The sequence below is a fragment of the Scomber japonicus genome, chromosome 14 (genome assembly GCF_027409825.1).
Source record: "Scomber japonicus isolate fScoJap1 chromosome 14, fScoJap1.pri, whole genome shotgun sequence".
Classification (NCBI taxonomy): Eukaryota; Metazoa; Chordata; class Actinopteri; order Scombriformes; family Scombridae; genus Scomber; species Scomber japonicus.
This window is the reverse complement of record NC_070591.1, coordinates 26,513,499-26,534,903: the sequence shown is the minus strand read 5'-3', so window position 1 is coordinate 26,534,903 and position 21,405 is coordinate 26,513,499. Positions and strand designations below refer to the sequence as shown.

Here is a 21,405-nt window from a genome sequence, read left to right as displayed (position 1 = left end):
ATGGCCCAATGCTTACAGTAAGAAAACAAAGCAAACAAACAGACATGCATTATGGCCCCACTGTTGATTTCTTTCCATCTACTACTATCATTCTTTTTTATTGGAGTCATTGAAGCACATAGTTAAAGTATTATCTTATTTTCTCTCTGTTATCAGCTAAAATGATACATATCATATGATGAGTATAAACAATAGAGAATAAAGCAGTGCAGATGATTTCTCCTTTTGTAAAATAAACACATACAGACAGTAGCTTTGTGTTACAGCCTTACTGCACATACTCTGAACAGAGAGGTCAAAGTGTTTCATTTACACTATTCCCATCGTGCCTGGAAGACTCAAAGCCCTTCATTCAGACCTTTTCACAAGGAAATTCACCCTGATCTCAGGTCAAAATATCATCCTGCTCAGGAGTCTCTGGGTGGCGAACTGACAACAGCAGAGACTCAGTACAGTATACGCACAAAATCATCTTACCGTGGGTTTGCACTGACAGGAAGCTTGTCCCCTCCAGGGCCATTGATTGACAGCGCCTGTTTACACACGCTCAACTGTTTGGGGCATTTATCTGGGACCTGCAGACCCTGGAGTGTGCTTTGGCCTGGATTGGCAGCTTTGGAAGGAGCTTTAGTTGTAAATGAGAGGGTAGATGGGATACATTGTGGCCTTGAGGAAAGACATGGATGGCGGAGTGTTAGGTTAAGTCTTGTAGATATATATACCTAGACCTAGGCTGGAGTTCCCATGGGGAGCTAACAAAGGTCGATGGTGTTGGGGAGCACATGAGGAGTCAGTTGTGTATTAGTGCTCTCTCTCTCTCTCTCTCTCTCTCTCTCTCTCTCTCTCTCTCTCTCTCTCTCTCTCTCTCTCTCTCTCTCTCTCTCTCTCTCTCTCTCTCTCTCTCTCTCTCTCTCTCTCTCTCTCTCTCTCTCTCTCTCCTCCCTCTCTCACTCTGCTGCCCTGGGACTAGGGACTGAGGGCTGTCTATGGAAGGTCATGAAGATAAGGTGGAATGTTATTTGCTGCGGAGATAGGGAACTGCTGCATTTACTGCAGCATCAATAGAAAGGCTTTTTAAATATCTGCAGCTCACAGAGGAGAGGAGCTGAGGACACCTGCCAATTGCTCCCTTGGGGGAAAAAAAATGTAGTCATTTTATTTTATTTCATTTTAAATCTTTCTTTGTCTGTAATGTATCAGATTCTTCTCTTTAAAGACTGTTATGAAATCATTTTCTTTCTTTTTTTATTATTCTTTTTCAACAGAGAACATCATTAAGAGGTAAATCAAGAAACAGTACAATAATCGGTTGGTAAGAGAGGGTACAGTACATTTTAATAAGCAATATGAAACATTACTAAAAAGAATGAGATCTTATTTCTTGAAAATGACTCTAGGTAAAAATCTCTATCTGTTCCAGTTATAAGGTGTCTGGTACCAGAAACTAGTTTGGTAAAGATCAGAATGTATGTAGTTATTATATTATTCTATTAAAAATACATATTAAATCACTTTATAAGCTGTTTTGAACTCATATTTTAGTCCTCTCTCAACTTTCATCCTGGTGCACAGCTTAGACAGGTTTTTGAGATCTAAATGTCAGAATATTGGCAGAGTGAAATTAGATTTAATCCCTCAGTGGCACAAGCATTACAGTATGAGGTTGATGGATAGCAGTGAAAGTTTTGTGCATTGTGGTCAAACGGGACAAATTACAAGTGGAATAGTACTTCAACAGTATGCACCCGCATGCACTCACTCATATGCATGCAGGCATATCCACAGATGGTCTCTTACTGATTGAATTTCTCACGTCGTCTCTCTGTGTGCTGTCTGTCTCTCTCCGACTCTAACTCTCACACCTTAATCCAGGGTCTGAGGCCAGGAGGTACCTGAGGTGCTTTAGCTGAATGAAAATTACATTTACACTGACATGGAAAGGCAGGTCCGTCCCTGGAGTGGAACTAAAGTCTGGCTGCTGCTCGCTACTGTCAAGCATCCATTCTCATACAAATCTCCCTGGAGGCTGCAGGGTTGCAGCTCACTTCTGAGCAGCCTGTTTTGAACGAGACGTGTCACAATCAACCACCTCGGTCTCACTGAGGCGGTTCCTCAAAATCTCACCCCTGGCGTTATTGCTCTTTATTTCATTAGTGTGTAGCAGGGATGTTACTGATGTGATGCAGCACAGGTGCAGCATCTGCAGTTTTTCCTCCTCTTCTGCTGTCTACTTAGATTAGGTTTGGTGACATCATCTTCTCTCCTGTCTCAGTTACAATCTATTATACATGTGCATGATGGTATGTGCACTTACATGTATTTGTTCATATTCAACCTAAATATAAAAATAGTCACATTGGATTAAAGACACGTTATATGTAGAAACTCTTTCTGCAGAGAAAAATGAAATACACAAGCTAATGTCCCACCAACCCTCAGAGTTAGACATAGTGGTCCACAGTTTGCAGACATGCTGTGATTACATTTGTTGCTACGGTTTAAAGTTGCACTAATCAATATTCTGTATAAGCAGTAAATCAAATTACTCTGTGTAATATGAAATGTATTGCTTGTAGTGATGAACCCGCTGAGAATTACTGCCAAACTCTGCCGTTTCCTTCAGCATTATTGTTTGTCTTCTGTGGTTGGGGCAGTAAATTATCAATCTGCCATCTCATTCACCTTAAGGTATGGTGATATTATGTTTTCAGTTTGTTCTGCTGCGACCCAATCTCCAAAAAAATGAACTGATGCAGAATTGAAGCAATATAATAATAATAAATAGCTAGTTCATGAAAACTTTCAAATCTGCTGTAGTCCCACTGAACAGCAACTCTAAAAGGTATTTCCTTAGAAAAATCCCTTGGGTGATCAGTGATATGTTTTCATGTTTCCAGCAGCAGTGGTGTGATGGAATGAAAGAGGGCCAGCGTAGAGAGCATTAGAAGTAACAATGGCAACCATTGACTGAACAGACAAAGAAAACTACCTACAAAAACTCTAACTTTATTAACAGATAATTCAAGGCAAAAGACAAAACAGTACCATGTTTAATTAACTAATTAAAAAACAGCACCCCAGCACGACAGCGAGCACTTAGCACAGTCATGTGAGCAAAATTAAAACAATTTTTTTTAAATGGTGAACTTGTCAACGACCCCTTTAAGGACCTACAGTAGAAGTGAGTACCTGAAATCACACTGTTTGAATAGAATAGCATTAAACCTGCAGTATGGACCTTTTACATAAAAACAATGTCAGTTACATTCATTCCTCACCAGATGGGTTCACACAATGCTGATTAAAGCTATCACCACTAGCTATCACATTTCTCTGTATTTCATAGTATGTAGAGTTTTTAAATCTCATATTGGATTTGGCATTCACACACTAGCCATTTGGCTGTTAACAGTGCTGCTTTCCAAATGTTATTGGCTTGAATTAATTCAATTCTGATAGTGAAACGAGTCATTTCATGGGAGATATTACGTTTATCCACCATTATAGCTGAAACAGTAGGTTAGGGCCAGGACTGCTCATCAGACATACTGGGATAAATCCAGTCAGGCCAATGGACAGTCAAAATATGTTTTTTGGGCAGATGGACCATTGAAACATATCAAAGTTGTTCTGCCTCGACTGCCAGAAGGGGGAGACAACACTCCCGCACTTCGGCTTTAAGTAGCCAGATTGACTTTTAAATGAATCTGAGGTCAAAGCAAAGAGCAAATCTTTGTGTCCGCAACAAGACCGCAGTTTTGGTCAATTCTCTCTCTGTAATGACGCCTTGATGATGGGCCTAACCTCTTCTGAAGAGAGTGGCCGAGACACACTTGCTGCCATAAAGTGACCAATTAGCTCCCACCCCTGAGATCCATGTAGCTCAGATGCTGTGACATAGCGGCGGTCGTTGGGGCCATGTGGCAGGCTCTTTACTCTGATGGAGCTGTGGATGGCCAGCAGTGGTAGCCTGGGGGTCAAAGGATCGCAGACAAACCGCTAGATAGTGTCTCTCTTTGGACAGAGGGGACAGCAGCAATGAGCTCGTTGGTATAAATCACCTCTCCGCACCTCCACCACCCACCCAACCCCCCTTCACCATTATCACAGCTGCATCCCACTCCACTCTGACACTGTAGAGGAGAATCAAGGTGGAGTATGTAACGTGCCTGTCATGCTGTATGCCCATGCATACATTATAGTGTTTATTTAGCTGACAGTTGAAGGATCTCAGTAGGATATTGCAGTAAAAATGCCTCGTATGTCTGTATTAATAATCGTCATTCAATCTTGTGTCTTAAGATATACATTTTCCTCTAGATTCACTAATGAAGTCAAGTATATAAATGTCTATTGCAATAATATATCATGAAACAAGAATTTATTTTAGTTCAAATTCGTATTTTGATGATATCAATTAAGTAATGTGCATGATTTGACATTGTTTCAAGATATTGAAACTTACTGGAAAACTAAAGTTAATTGAAACAAATACAAATATTTCATCTTAATTGAAAAATGTTCATATTTGTCAGGTAAAACTAAACAGAAGACTAAATACTGTAGAAGAAAATGTACTGCAAAGTTGATGGCGGCGCCTAGATTTGCATGTTGTTATTAATATATCAGTATATAACACCAAAGGTTTAATTTAGTCATGTTCGAGAGTGGAGTTTAAAAAGAATGGATGGCACTTCTCAGTGGAAAAGACCCGAGTTATACTGTATATTTCTAAACTGAGCTGGAGAGGCAAATCATCGATCGAGCCGGAACAAGCACAAAAAAATCAATCCAAAAACAACCGCTTTCAAATCTCTTTGTTCTACCTTTTTAGAGGCTCTAAAGCCTGGATCAAGGATGATTGTTGCATTCTGAAACATATGTTAAAAGGCCCGATGAGACGAAAAGGTCAGCGGATTGTTAACACCATTACTTTGCTTGTTTCCTAATCAGGCTGAAAACAAAACTTTGATGAATGATTCCTTTCCCTCTCCCTCTCTCTGTCTCTGTCTCTCCGTGGTCACTGTGTACACTAAGTTGGACAGCTAATAAGTCCCCGTTGGGCTACATGGCCGGCTCCCAGCTAATCACTTTTTGAGACAGAATCTTCAAAGAGTGCCCTCTTGTCTGATGCTAATCTGGGCCAAGTGGGGGCTCTGTAGATGGATGAGCATTGGGCTGTGGTTAGATTGGCTTGAGTTAGCTTTGCTCCATCCAAATCATCTGTCCCCTTATTTATGTAATGTACTATGGATGACTGTGTAAAACACCTAACAAACAGACATTTAACACAAGCAACATTATGTCCAACCATCAATTCTAGATAGTGACATTACGCTTAGATAGTACTGTAAATGTGAGATTAACCATATGAATCAGGAACCTACCACCTACCACACATAAACCTTACCAGACCTTACTATGAGGTTGAAACTTGAGTCCCAACTTTGATATTTTGCAGTATGATCTGTGACTTTTTGAAGTGCTTAGCAGACCTTCATATGTTACTGGTTTAAAGTGAGTAGCAGGTTTCTCTTCAGTAATGCCTAATGGGTTGAAAAATGCACCTTCCTTTTCACACCTTGTCAGTGACATCACCAGCTCAGGTGCTTCCTCACATGAAGCCAGCAGACTAAAACTTACATGTGCACTGTATCTATGTATTCCTTTGTGGCATTTATTCCATTTGAGCCATTAAAAAGTCATGCAGAAGAATCTTTCTATTTACGCCTCAGATTTCCTGGATGGTCCAGTGAACTGATACAACATTAAGGCCATAATTGCCATTATAAAACAATGTTAACATGACTTTATAGCAGTTTTGGTGCAATGCTTCGATTTGTCATTGGCTTAGTTAAAATGTTTCTAAAGAAAATTAGACCAGAACAGTAAGTCCTCCAAATGACACAAGAAAACACTTGGCTGCCCTGTAGAGCGACACATCTGATGTCCCCAAACACATAACAGCATCATTTGTCAGTGCTGTAGAAAAACAAATCAACATGTAAGTATGTGACAACGCTATGATTAAGGTTTGGTTAACTTTAGGCAGAAAAACAACTTGGTTAGATTTAGGGAAAAATGGTTTGGGTTAAATTTTCTCCTTTTCTTAATGTAAGGGGATCTTTGTTGTTGGGGTTACAATAATAACCATGTGGTTAAGGTTAAGGAATGATCGTGGTCAGGGTTAAAAGAAACCAATGTTGACTTTCTGACGTTTTGTTGATCCATCCATTCACTCTTAACCCACTCCCTTTAGGGACTTGTCGATCTTGAGGTTCTTAAATAACATCACCTGAACTTTGTCCCCCCCAGACAACAGTCAGAGTCAGAATATAAAGTTATTTTGGGGTACTTGTTGAAATGACTGACCCTGTTGTTTTTCTTTGGAGGACTGTCTTGTAAATTAGAGGCCAAAGACACATGACCAACATATCTCAATTTTAACTGGTTATAAACAGTCTCATGATGCCTCTGAGAAAGCAGTGGCGGTTGAACGAGCTAGGGAGGGAGTAAAGAGAGGGGATCTCACCAGTTCACTTTGTTTTACCATCCTCATATTACAATTAGTAATCGTACATAGCCACAAACAGATACATTACCTCATCTCTATGCATCTTGCGCCCAGCTGTATTTAAAAAAGAAACACAGTATTAAAATAAGCATATTTCTTCAGATGGACGGGCAGGGTTAGGGTTACGGTTAGGGTCCATGGGTTAGGGTTAGGGTTAGGTAAGTAAGGTCCACGCCTTTACTTGAAGCGTTCTCCAACTACTGTACAAACAGTGTCACGTCTCTTGTCAATCAGATGTATTTGTCTTTTTAATAGATCTTTATTAATTGAGGCGGCGGTGCTCATGGGAAATGCAGTCTTCGTTCGTTCTTTGTCCGTAGGGGCCACTAAAATCAACACACAATAATATACAGTATGAAGCAAATTAACTCTGTGGGGAGCGGGGCAGCATGGCAGTTAAGTGGTTAGCACTGCTGTCAACTCAATACAAGACAGACATTTCTGTGCGAACCCTGGGACTCTTTCTGACCATGTGTCCCCGATGTCCCTGTGTCGAGTCCTGCCGGGGCTTTTCGTCGCATGTCATTCCACATTTCACTCTGTCGGTGGTCTGCTGTCTAATGAAGTTGGAGAATAAGCAGCTAAAGACAATGGATGTTTGAAGGGGAATCAGTAAGCATATGCCTCCTATAGTGCATTTTTATCATCAGTCCATGTAATCCTTCAGGCTTCTGCCCAAACATTTCATATCTGTGCATTTGGAGCTTAGCCTGATATTTTAATATATTTCTAAGTCCCATGACCATGTCACTAGTTCAGACCACCTCTATTACTGTATGGCTCAGAGCAGCATTTTACTGTAATTGTGCTAAACAGGCAGTGGATTGACATCAGCTTATTACCCCTGTTTAACAGATTAAATGGCTGACGAATCGAGTGCACATCCTTGGGGATTTCTTTTGCTCAAAGTAAGCTCAGACCATCATCTTTCTTTTTTTTTCTTCTCCATCTTATTAAGAGAATTGCAATTCCCATTATGACCATCACCATCACGGCTATGGTGAAATTGCTGCCTCGCCTGATCGTTCTCATTGGAGTGATGGCCTTGATTGGAAAATACAAGCCTCCTTCTCCTCCTCTCAGAACATATATGAGTCAATTGACTTTGGTCCCACTGTAGCTGGAGGGAGGGTCGAGGGTTGACTACGGATGGGACCTTCATTGATCAAAACATAGAGGGGGATGGAGGGGAAACTGAACAGCCACGGCGAGCTGACTATGGTAATGCCTCAACGTATCGATTAAAGGGATGTGCGTTTGAGGCACAAGAGCGCTCCAATAAATCCTCCATCCTACCCTCGCTCTCACTGAAATGTCTTGGATACCTCAGCATGAACGAGACCGAGAGACTCACACAGAATGTCAAACAGCAGCTGTGGACAAACACATCAAAAGTGCACACATTACATAAAAACAAGGGAAAGATTGGAGGTAAAATTGGCTTCTATTTCCTTTGACGTTTTACTTACTACCACTTGCATTGAGCATTCAAGCATCTACATTTGAATATGATATAAAACTAAAGAAACTCTAAAATGCCTCAATTTAGACTGACAGATTTCACAGATCCAGAAGTTTGGGCCTGATCTGAAACAGACTTGCAGAACACCAAGGAGCATAAATATATTTTCAAAAACAGAGACTGGATCTGAAAGAGACCCAAGAACAGTAACGCCATGTCCAAGGCCAGAGGATATATAGTCCTGATCCAAAATGCAGTCGACCCAAGCAGACCCAAACAGTGAGAGACCACCAACACTGCTACCAGCAAGATGCAGAGGGGGTTTTTAGGGTATGAAGTCATGAGCCCTCAACGAGTCATTAATTGTCCATTTGCTAATTTGTTCTGTCAAAGGCACCTGTACCTCCTGCTTGAGCGATTGATTGGCTATTGTAGGATTCATTCATCTGTTTTCATATCTGTTGGAAAGTTAAGACACAATTTGCTGCATTTGTTTTCCTTTTTGGAGGTTGTGTTGGAGTCCAAGTCAAGTCCAAAGTCATTGATTTTTAGGAAAGTTGAGTTGTAAGTGTGAAACGGGCCATTGATCAAGAGTGTCTTCAACATCTGTCCTATTGTCCAGTGAAACAGAATATGTGAGTGATGTACAGTAACAAGAAGGGATTAAATCAAATCCTTCAGATTTAATTGGACTGCTGAAAGGTGGGCGTGGCCTTGCATGGCTGCAGAGAGAAACTGAACTGTAGAGGACTGTTGACCTTCACACACACCACCCTCAACTGTGTCGTTAGATGAAGAGGTGAAGCATGAGGGAGAATTATTAATTTAGATGGCAACAACAGTCTTTTGGCAATTTAAACAAGCTTTTTTTCTCACTGATATCCTAACACATGCCAACTCTTATGATATGAGTCATAAGCAGCCAAGTGTGGTTTTATATGATTAGCTAATCACCCAAATCACATTTGAATGGGGACAGTTTGATATGCTTCTCAAATAACATTTCAGAATGTATTTTTTTACACATGTATATTTGGTATATAACAACAGGTAGGTGAGGAATTAACACAGGGACACAGGATTAGAAAATGACTTTATTTTTATTTCACTGTATCTTTAAAGGCAAATGTAATGTCATCAGATGAAGGTCTGACTCAAGTCCAAGTCATGCAAGCTCACAATTCTGACATGCTGTGTCATAAATCAACAGCCAGCGGTTGGTTGAGTACAGCAGCAATGTACAATCTGCTAATAATCAAAGTAAAGTCTTGCAACCAGTCTTCATGTATTTTAATCCTACAATAATTATGTCATACACACCTTATGATCAGAGCTGATGGTGGGTCTCCTACAAATTCAGGTATTAACACACAAACATAAGATCCAGAGCAATAAAACAGGATGCTGGAGTGAGTGGAACTTGAACCCAGCCAGATGTTGCCCAGGTGCAATTACTAAATAAATATGTATAGAATTTAGCTTGAAACGTGGCTCATTGCCTCAACAGTAACCTATGAGAAGGCAATAAGGCAACACAGAAGTAGTGTGTTAAGCTACAGTATAGTGTGAAGAAACTATGTGTGTTTGGAACATGCTGCACCTATTGATTAACTCCAGTGAGTCTGATTTTTGCAGCAGCAGTGGTTTGAGAAGGTTCTATGAATGTTTGAACACATTTTTAACCATAAACACTGAGTCATCATTAGAGCCCACTAACCCAAGCCAGCTATATATGCTTTCCTCTGTGAAGGAGCAAAACTTTCAGAGCCTAAACTTTTTCAATAGAGTATTTCTGTAACTGTCAATACATCTCTGGGCATGATAGAAATATAGATAGATAGAAACACCGACCGTTATCGGCCTTCGGATGCGGTAGGTAGGTTAGACTGTGTTTAACGCCGGTGTTAATGTGACTAAGCAGAGCCAGTGGAAGCTTTGAACACGCTTATTGTTGTTTGTGTGAATGTTGAAGCAAAGCGAGATGGATAAACAGTCACCGTCCACGCACGTATTTCTAGGAACCGCTCAATACAACCTTTGAGCGAGACACTTGGCGCGAATACCTTTTATGAGCAACACTAAAGAAGAACAGCTCGTTTCATGATGCCGACCTGCAAACCGGCTCCCATCTCTCCGCTCTGATCCGTCATCAAAGAACCTGTCTGTCACTCTTTTCTTCTACCTTTTTTAATGCGTACACCGTGAAGGCAAAAAAAAATTGGATCTGGAGATATTGTTAATATGTCTTCACAGTCCACATGCAATAATACAGTATCACACACACACACACACACACACACAAACAAAACAATATAGGGGGCATAATAAGCGTTCTTGAATTCAAGGGAGTTTGTCATTTTTGCCAGTGAGTTCATCATCAGCCAGATGAGATAAAGATGACCACCGAAGCCATTACAGTTTTATTTGGTGCAGCCGAAGGATTAGTGGGAAGGGATTAATATGGTAAAAGGAGGCCATAAATATACAGAGCTCTCCTTCCCCCCCCCTTTTTTTTTTTTTTCCTCTAGTATAATTTCTTCCCCAGATCTGCTAGATTTTGCCCCAGCTGTACCTGAGGGGCATTTTCCAGGCAAGATGTTTAAATGCAAAATGAGAGAGGAGGCCATTAAAGATATAAAACACATTTAAGCAAAGCTATACCTCCCATTTGAATTTCCACCTATTCAAATTGCTCTGTTGGTTAACTGAGCGATTAACCTTTTTTTTTTTTTTTTTTTTTAAATCCTCTAGCACCAGCTTATTTATCTTAACATCATTATAGTGTGAAGGCTTTTATGATGATTTTCTCAACGCTGCCCTTTCTATGGGAGTCTTTCCTTTGCTCTGACACACCAGTATTGTGTGATGAATTTCTGTATTGTTTTGTGTATCCCAGCTGATGTGCCAATGCGAATGTTCGTGCGCACTCAAGCCAGGTTCGCCGCCTCCTTGCTGCGGGGTTCAGCTGGAAGCGGTCGGCTCGTTGCATCATCCACCGCCGGCGCCTGGACCGTAGAGAGAGCCCCATTATGCTGTTTAGATGCGTGTGCTCGCTGAGGTGATTCATCTCCCAAAAGCTTTGTTCTTTCTCCTTCTCAGAGTGGTTTGTCTTTGCTATGCAGACGGCAACGGCCCACACACACACACACACATACTCCCACCAACCCTCCCTTGACCCCTCTAGCATCTCATTCATTTACACAGCAGCAGCAGGTGTGTGTATGTGTGTGTGTGTGTGTGTATAAGTGCAATGTGAGGGTCTGCAGCAACACCATTGTATAGGAGAGCAGAACCAGTGTTTAAAAATCTTTAATGAGATTCTTGCATCATAAGAAAAATGTAATATTTACACTTTCCCGGAGGTTGATCAAATCACATATTAAGATTTAATTATGTCTGTTCAGTCTTTGAAATGTGAACAGTTTGATCTCTGCTATGGAGGAGGTTGATTGGGTGGTTAAACATGTTCCCAAGTGGAAGCCTGCAGCCAGTCATCCTACTGTAGCATGTTGTACTCAGGCTTTGCTGATGAATGACCCCCCCCCTCCCTCCCCATCCCCCACTGTCCCCCCCCCAATCATGCATATTCATGTATATCCATGTTGATGTAGAGGCACTTAACACATGAAAATTCCCCACTCTGGCACTGCAGAGGGGAAATTGTAAAGTCACGCAGATTCATAGGCAGGTTACCATGGAGACTCTTGGACGGCACTAGCTATACCTTCTTGCCACTGACTCATAAATGGGTGGAGGCTCTGTAGGCCAGCATCTCTCACTGGTTATTAGGATCAGCTAATACACTCTATTCATCACGGAAGGAGACAGGATACACATATCTCAAATCGCCAACTGCATCTGCATGCGTGTGTGTGTGTGTGTGTGTGTTTGTGTGTGTTACAGTAATTGGGTTCATCACAAAGTGGACGTCAGCTGTTAGGGTCACACTCCACAGCGTAATTATTTCATTCCAGTTAATTTGTCGAGTTCACCTTTTTTTTCCCCCCACCGAAACTGTTTGATGGCGTACATTCATGAGATCAATGCTTGCCCCCCCCCCCCCAAAAAAAATGGGGGGATTGTCATAAACAGCGCACGAGCGGAAAATCAAATAGCGGCTGAAAAGTAATTGAATGATTCAATCTGCGAAGCACACACCAGTTCACATTCATTTCACCTCGGAGCTGAATCTCAAATTACAATCTGAAAAGCCACAAAGAGACCTGCAATTGTTCTACCACACCCAACCCCCCCCCCCCCCTTTTTTTCTCTTCACATAGAGATCTACTTTTATCACATTGTTTGAGTGCAATGCACACTTTCAGGAAAATCAACAGTGCTGACAGTTGTGACATTTGGGTATCAGCACTGTGTAGATGTTTCTGGCTTGAGACGCATCGTGTCTGAAGTAATACCATCCGACAGGTGGAGCACAAGTGAGAAATCTATTAATGAATAAGTGGCTCAACATGACATTGATAGCATTGAACTCTTGTACTTTTTTTTTTTTCTTCGGATCAATGACCCAAAAATAAGCAAAGGTTAATCTCGGGGGAGTCCAAATAGAAAAAGGATATGGCCCTGCGACCTAATCCAAAGTTATGACTGTGTTTCACCTCTCCAGCAGTGCTTGCACACCCACTTTGTGTGATAGGCAACTGTTATTGCTTCACCAAATGACTGTAGATTAATCCTGTCTCTCTGCCCTGCAGCTGAATCAAACTTTGAGGAGCGTGAGCGTGGGAGAGAGAAAAATGAGGCGATAGTAAAGCACGCACCAAACCGACTCCAAACAGGGACCACACAGCTGTTTGTGTGTGTGTGTATGTATGTATGTATGTGTGTGTGTGTGTGTGTGTGTGTGTGTGTGTGTGTGTGTGTGTTTGGAAATCCTCACTCAACCTGTGTTAAAAAAGGTATATTGTTACGGACAGGATTTAGAGTCTATTCTTGGGATTCCAGTCATGCCAATTCAGCCTCGCTCACAATAACAGGGCAATTATAACTCGTTCAGCAGTATTCAGAGTGAGCATATTGGTGAATAAACAGGTAACGAATGCTAGTGGGTGAATGAATACATGAATAGATAAAAGGCTCGGAGGTTTGTCATTGGCCCTCTCTGTAGGCGCTCGCTTGGAGAGCCGTTCTCCACCTCACATGGACAAGAATATGAATGTAATGTACTTAATGACTCATCCAAAACCTTTAAACACTCAGAATAGAGATTCAGATGTTCTGTTGTCAGTATTGATTGAACACGACACGTAAGCTACCTAAAAAAAAAAAACATCTAGATTCTTTTGGAAAATTATTCACATTCACTGTGATTCAGACATTTGTTAAGCTCTGAAGAGTTTATATCTGTCTGATTGAATTATCTTCCAAAGCAAAAAACAAAACATTCTTGTCTCATAAATATACAATCCTTTTGAGTCAGTAGCTGGTGAGTCAGTTCAACTTGAATGCAACTACAGCTGAGGTACATCCAGCTAAACTTCACATCTCTTGTGAGTTCTGTTATTTTGCTTTGGATGGTTTTTAATCAGTCTCAAAACTAGGGCTTGGTATCACTTAAAACAATATGATACCAGTACCAACCCTTAAAGTGATACTCATACCAGTGGAGTACTTTATTTGATATCTGCCATCACATTTTATGCACTTGCTTTTATCCGGTGTAACAGGCGTGTAGTGTAATCACACTTTAGAGCATGCTAACTCATATTTTCTAGCTCTGGGTACAAAAAGGATCGATTGCAGGTATCGTTTGATGGGAGATGTTTCGATGCTACCTACTTTATTTCAGTTGACACGTATGGAGTACCGATACCCAGCCCTACTCAAAACCCATGCACACAAAAACCAGGTGCATGGACGAGATATGAGGGCTAAGAAAGAACGTCCGCGAGCATTTCTGCAACTGCTTAGCTCTCACTCGCTCATCAAGTTGACTTTTCAGACTTTGGAGGCGTGGAGGGAATAGACAGCCTGCTCCTTTGATTGGTAACATATTGAATACTGACCATGTCCGCTGTTCTGCTGTTTGGCTGTTTGGCTGTTTGGTTTGATCACTGACCCAGCTGAGGACACGCCATTCCACAAAGCAGGTTCAACAAACTCTGAGCTGATGAACCCTGAGACCCTGAGAAACTTTCAGGAAGTTTCCAGTTCCAGAACAGCTGATTGATCAGTTCACTTTTGAGTTAAGTGTGTGCATGGTGAATATAAAAGCCATCATCAACGGCGCTCTGATATGACGAGTCACCATGGCAACAGTTAAATAAATAAATAAATAAAAAGCAGAGCCTCCCTTTTAATCCAGTGGCCATAGAGATTTTAATGCATGTGTATGTGGACGATTGGCTTTAAAAAGAAGAGCCTGAGTCAAAGTGGGAAAAGTGTCCACACACAAGTCCACACAATGAAGTTTTATTCACTGTCCATTAATTCATCATTTACCAGACTTACATTTCCCTAATGGATGAGGAAGTGGAATCTGTGGAGTCTGTATCCTACATTCAATTTTTAATATATTTGTTCAGCTTTAATCTGACGTGGGACAAAACACAGGAGGCAGCGACTGAAGATGAAAAATATATTTAAAGATTTCAAAAAAAAAAAAATAGATCAAAAGAAGTTCCGCTTACAAAAAAGAAGGACAAGCAGAGGCTTTATTCTGAGCTGAGGGTGAATTCATGCTGTGTCATATTTGAATGTGAGAGTAAAAAACGCTGTTCAAAGAACTGACTGATGCGCATAAAAGCAATAGGCTAACTTTAGATAGTCCTTGAGTAACAAACTAAAATCCAACCAGGGTTTTGATTCTGACAGTAAACTTCAGCTAATTAATGTGCTTCAATACGCACTTTGATATGGACTGAATCAATGAGGAAATGAAACAGCGTGTCCGGCTCTTTAACAGGGAGGATACAGAGAGAAACTCAGTGTTTGTACAAGAAGATGAGCCAGGGAGTACGTCACCACGGTAACTGAGGCAGAGTTTAAGAGTTAAGTTAGGCTACCTGTCTTTAGGGAATGGAAAACCCAGAGTTTGTCTCATCTCATGGTTAAAAAACATAGCGTTTACATTTCAACACACTTTCTGAAATACATCCTTTCTCTTATATGGTCTGGATGGAGTAATATCAGTGAAATCGCCCTTTATTCGGTTTTCTTATGCAAGATAAAAGGTGTTGCAAATCTCAAAGTGGGATTAAACAGTACTGTGACTTTTACTACGATGTCTACCGCTTTTTTGTAAGTGGTGAAAAAACGAAGAATCAGCTGCTAAGTATCATTATTTATGTTTCCCTTTGTTGTTATGGGCAACTGCCTGTCTTTGAATGTGTTGGCAATGGAACCAAACAGTCAATCAAAAGTCATGGTCAGTATTCTAAGTGACCAATCTAAGGACCATCCCCTCCTCCAAAGTCTCAATCACCATCTCGATGAGTGAGCAAGTGGTGAGCATCGTCATGGATACTGTCCCGTGCGCTCGTATCACGTGCACGTGCCTGTTTTTTATGTGCGTTGCTTTCAAGTCTAATTAAACACCGTCGTTTTGCTCCACCCGAACATATGACAAATCTGTTTCACTAATGTCTGTTTCAATATTTCCACATCCCAGTATCCCTTGGAGTAATGTTTATATTGGATGATTGTGCACCTCGTGATAAATCCAATGCCAGTGATCAGTGCCAATGCAGGAGGTGTTGTAGCGTTTATGTAACAAGTGTCTAGAGGTTGTGGTTTGCATCTGGTCACACATGATCAAATGCAATTGATTGATATTTGCCTTTTTATTAACCGTAACAAGGTCTTGGCCTAACCTTAGCCAAGTGTTTTAGTTGCCTAACCATATCCATAAAGAAGGGAACACAGTGTACTGAATGTACTACTCTCTACCAGTGAAAACAGTCTTCTGTGGCTCTGGAGGGGGGCTGTCTAAAGTCTGATGAATTAACCCTGGTTGTGAAAGTTTGTTGGATTGGCTTTGAGACTTCACATTTTTAACATGGGCTTGTGTTACAAACCTCAGGCAGGCACTTTGAAAGATGGGAACATTTACCGGGCACGGAGGCTCTAACAAAAAGATGTTAATAAGATGGAATTGTAGGACCACATGTTTTTGGAGCTTGAAACATAATTGGGTCCAAAAAAATTTGAATATCTGAGCCTGTGCTGCTTCAATTTTACCCATTCTTTAAAAAACATCTTAACAATATTTAACCGTTGTTTATCTACCACATGCACTATCTTTACCCTCCCTTAACAATACCATTGTTTCCATGTGGAATTATTATAGAAAGATAAAATTTTGAAGATGTTAGCATCAAATATATTGACAGTCTTCCCCAGTTCCAAAAACTGTGTTCCTATTCCTCTACTGTCTCCTAATCCACCAACCTTCCTGTGAACACTTTTCATCTTTCCACCCATATAAATAGCAGCGCCACAAGTTTCGGAGGTGGATATTTTAAGATCTTCTCACATATAACAGAAACTACCTGCAAAGCTCGTACCACAAAGGAGTTAAGTTAGGCATTCTGGGTTTTTTTTTTAGTGATATGGATGAAGTGACCCTTTTAATAAGCTTAGAGATGACTCAGTGTTCCAAAAATGTTTTGTTGTTTCTTTTTGTGTGCCCACATTCTGCTTGTTATCATTAGAGCGCCTCATGAAAATACGTACTTTTTTGAAGGAGACGCTCTCCACTGAGTCACAGTCACGGAGGCTGAGATGACGTGGCAATCAGAGGAGACTGACGAAGCAAACTCTTAGAATCCATTCCTGTGTCGGGAAGGTGCAAACAAAGGAGTGTGAGGTTGGGTTAGAGTCATAGATTTACATGAATAGATGCAGGAAATGTGTGAAATGTATTTCTCAGATCTCTCCTGCCTCAAAGATTTGTCTCCTCTTGGCTCATTATCAATCAGCCTGCAGCTAGTTTCAAATATATTCATTTATTTCTATCATTTAATCCACCATCCTTTCTAATCTAACAATGTTGCCCATCTGTTGCAGCCTCTTGAGCGTTTTTTTTTTCTTTTTTTCTTTTTTGTTCAGACAGACTCTGACCTCTGATGTGACAGTTTGAGTCAGAGCTGACTGAGGAGAGTGTATCTGACAGCTGAAGCACAGCTCTGCCTCTCCAAAGAGCCCGATTTCCTGTTTCCAATCCGTTCAAACGCCCCCCTGCCTCCCTTTCCCCCCTAACCAACACAAACCCCTGTCTGGAGGAAACAGACTCCAGGAGTTGGCATGGCAACCATTTTTGTAGGACTGTGTTTAATTTCTCTTGATAAGTAACGCTAACGAGGGTACAATGCAGTAACGCTCAGGAGGAATGCGCCTTTTTGAAGCTGTAACCGTGGCGATCACTTTTGTAGAATTAGGAGTTCCTTTTTTTTGGTTTGCGTTTCTAATACCGAGCGATACGTCGGACCTCGAAAGCGCACGTGTTACAAGGTTCTTGCAAAAAAAAATGTTGCTCATGAGCAAAACTGTGACTTATTTTCAGACTCCCGAAACATCACGGATTGGAAGAAACGCCCGATTCAGCCCTCCTGCAGTGCACTGATGTCTACCTATTTGTCATGGCCGTCGCATCTTTGACCACGTATGCGCTGACAGGACAGCCAATGACTACCAAGGGAAAAAAAAAAAATGTATGCAAATCTCCCATCATGCTCGTCAGCAGTTCTTCTTGGCCGGGGCCGAGCTCAGCGAGCCGCTCTTTGAGCTAAATTCATTTCATTCAAAGTTAATTTTCAAGTTGCCGCCTGTGCAAATAAATAAATGTATCTCTCCTACAGATATATCTACAAAGGGACAGAGCTTTTTTTTTTCACTTCTAATTCTGGATTAAAGAATCAAAATTTAAAAAAAAAAAAAAGATATCACTCACTGGTTCTGTTAATATTCAGCTCTTTGTCTAAACACATTGGACATTAATCCCCTCTGAGGTCATGGAGCCATGTTTAAGCAGGATGTTTATGCTGTGATTTGGTGGCCGCCCCGGGTCAAACACAGCTGTTGTGTTTTTGCCCCGCGGCCTGTTTTGCAGCTTTGTAGTTCTATCAAGCGGGCGCCTGTGCATCAAGGAGCCGGGTGAAGGAGGATGGAGAAGAGGGAGGGAGGGAGGGGAAAGGAGGGGAGGGGCTGTGGAGGGAAAAAGGGAACAGCCTGAAATAGGAGCTGACTGCTGACATTCACCTGCATGCCCTCTGTAAGGAAAAGGAATAAGTGCAAAGAGAGAGAGAGAAGAGGGAAAAAGGAGAATGATCCCTAGGCTGGAGCGAGAGATGGGTGGGGGGGGGGGGGGAGAGGGGGGAGTGTGTGATTATGGTTACTAAGGCTACAGCATGCTTGAAAGGGAGGGGCCTCGGAGGAAGGTCAGACGGCTGAGGTACAAGCGGCTAAATCAACTCTGAAGTGCGAGGTCCCCCGGCGGTGTTGAGATTGAGGAAATGTAGCTGTTTAGGTTTGCTCAGGAGGAACATAGATCGTCGCTTTAGAGCGGGACCTTGCGCACGCCTTGGCTTATAGCACACCCTCTGGGCTGTAAATCCCTTTGATACGCCACATAAAAGAAGATAAAAGATGTAGAAAGAGATGAGGAGACAAGTGTATGAGATAAGATTTCTTCTTCTTGTGAGTTGTACGCTTTGAAAACATTTCCCTCTTGGATGGAGGTCACCTGGCAACCGTGTTCACCTTATGAGAAGAGACCCCTGTCAAATAGTGTTTGGGGTAGTGGGGTGGGGGGGGGGGGGGGGCAGGGTCGCGTCGATTGCCACCAAGGCTCAAATCCTCTCTCTCTCTCTCTCTCTCTCTCTCTCTCTCTCTCTCTCCCTCCCTCTCTCTCGCCCTGATGTCTGTATCCTATGACGTCTTGGAAACAGACTGCCAGCTTAAGCTGTTCAGAGAAAAGAATGATGCAACATAAATTTCAAGGCGAGGATTCTCTGTCTTTTCTTCCTCTCCTCACACCAACACACACACACACACACACACACACACACACACACACTGCAGGATGAAAATCAATAGCTTTTCAAGAGTGAGTCAATGCAGAAACTAATAGCCAACAAACCCGATGCTGTAAAATCACTGGTGGCTCGGCGGCGACGGCGGCTGTGATGTAAAGGAATTATGCTCAAGCACGCCGTTGCTCTTTGTCACCTGTATAGAATTATCTACCAGGATAACACAAGGGGGACAGGGAGATGAAAACAACACCCTGGATAGGGGGAGGGAGAAGGGGGCAAACTCATCATCGATAGGGGCCTTCACATTTTAACAAACGCCGACATATAAGAAACACAAAAAACAGACAAAGGAGCTCTTGTTTAACTTGATTAAGAAATTCGCCCATCTTTCCTCCTTGACATTTATTGGGCTGAACGACTGACTAAGCAGCTCCCCCGTTAACTGTAAGGGCACTTTATGGGCATCCACATTCATCTTAGCCTGGGAAGCACCCCCCCCTCCTTTTTTTTAGGCTCAAAGTACTGATCCCTCTCACGGCCCAGAGGGTGATCGAAATCCCCAAACAAAAAACAGACTCTGTAACAACGATTGTTATCGTTATGAGCACTTATCATCAGCTTTGTCATTAGCGTCGCTCTCCTTTAGCAATACTCTACTAGATGAATGTGTGGGGAATGTTTTTCGCTCCTCTCTCTCTCTTTCTCTCTCTCTGGGAAATCTTGGGGGGCAGAAATGTGTTAATAACCTGTGTTGTTCTTAATAAATCAACAAAAAAGGACATCAGTGTGTTTTTGCTCACTCAAGCATTTAGATTCTAGATAAATAAGAAATGAGAGAGTGTGTGTGTAGAAGCTTTTGCAAGTGTACTATTGTTTTTTCTCCTTTCATATACACAATGCATTAAAGATTACACATTAAAGCCTTTGCATTCATAGAAGCCAATGTGATGCATGGAGTTTTAGAGTGTGGCCACACATGTAGGTGTTTATGTGCTGACAGTGCAAGCTCTGGAGGCTTTTTTTCTGATTAAACTTTAGTAGGGTTAAGTGCTTCCCGTCCTGTCCTGTCCTGTCCTATCCTGTAAGTGCACTCACTGGTCCACACACACCATTGAACAACATCTCTGTCCACCAGGGGCGTCACTTCACCAAAACCATGAGCTGTGCCAAAAGTTCCTGCAGCTGGCACAATGTAGCAGCAAAAGGCTGGGATCCTGATTTTAAGCCCAGTTCTTTCTTTTAGGACAAGACAGGACAGGAAGACACTCCTCCTGACTGCTTGTGTTATTGGTTCATCATGCACAAGTCCTTAGCTACAGGTGAAAACAGATCAGAGGGGGATGTGGATCTTGAATGCAACTCTGATGGGATTTTTTGGATATGCCTGCCTTGGAGATTGGTGTGGTTTCTTATTTGCAGGTACAGTGTAGTTTAAAGAAAAGAAAAAAAATCAATTTGGATTCACTTGAGCTCAAAGATGGCGAGTGCCTCCACCATCCCACACCCAAGCAATACCTTTTTCTCCTAGAAAACCTTTTTTTTTATTTTTTCCACCTCCCTCACCTAAATCTTGCCAGGGATTTGTTGTTTTTTTGTTTTTTTCGAGGGGGGGTTCTCCGGTGTTTAGACTCGGTGAAAAGAAGATAAAGTCAGACCGGTTGTCTCTTTAAATCAAGCTGCAGTGTTGATGTGCCCTCAAGCTGAAATGGTAAGAACCATTTCCACCTCTGCGGCAGGGAGCCTGTCCAAATAGGCGCACTAGAGCGCTTCAAACGTGATTCTCATTCCCATGGTCACTTGTGGTCTATGGTCGCCTCCACACCGGGAGAGGAAAGCAATTTGTCAGTCTTTTTTTTTTTCTTCCTTTTTTTCTATGGGAGTTAGTTTTTTCTCTCTCCTCTTCCTTCCCTCCCTTGCGCTTCTCGAATACATTATTTAATTTTTATTTCCCTCTCTCTTTTTTCTTTTTTCTTTTTTTGTGTTCCATCCGCAGAACTCAGTGGCAGTCGCCTCAATCCATTTACCGCTGGCTGGTACGCCTATCTCCTCCTCTGCGTTGCAATCTGTTGATAACTCCACTTGCAGGCTGCAGTTTATCGTGTTTCGCAATGGGAAACTCTTTCCTTGTACGGGGAATTCGTCCAATCTCGCAGACGATGGGAAGCGTAGGAGCGTTTCAACACCAGTTGCTTTCACCAAATTAGGTAAGAGGAAATCCATTTTTATCGTTGTGCCAGTGATGTCAACGCTGTAATGTATTACCGACTCGGACTAACATGCTTCTACACACACACACACACACACACAAACACACACACACACACTGTCCGCATCAGTTTGCTCTGCGCAACATGTTGACACGCAAGCAAAGCAGCATC

General features: G+C 41.9%; 1 protein-coding gene across 1 annotated transcript in view; it reads left to right on the top strand.

The window, feature by feature from the left end:
- LOC128372680 (adhesion G protein-coupled receptor A3) overlaps positions 1-21,405 on the top strand; it is a 159,052-nt gene that overhangs the window by 84,343 nt on the left and 53,304 nt on the right. Inside the window, exon 13 of the mRNA XM_053332805.1 lies at positions 21,021-21,231. Coding sequence (XP_053188780.1) covers positions 21,021-21,231 — 211 coding nt within the window. The remainder of the gene's footprint in view (positions 1-21,020; positions 21,232-21,405) is intronic.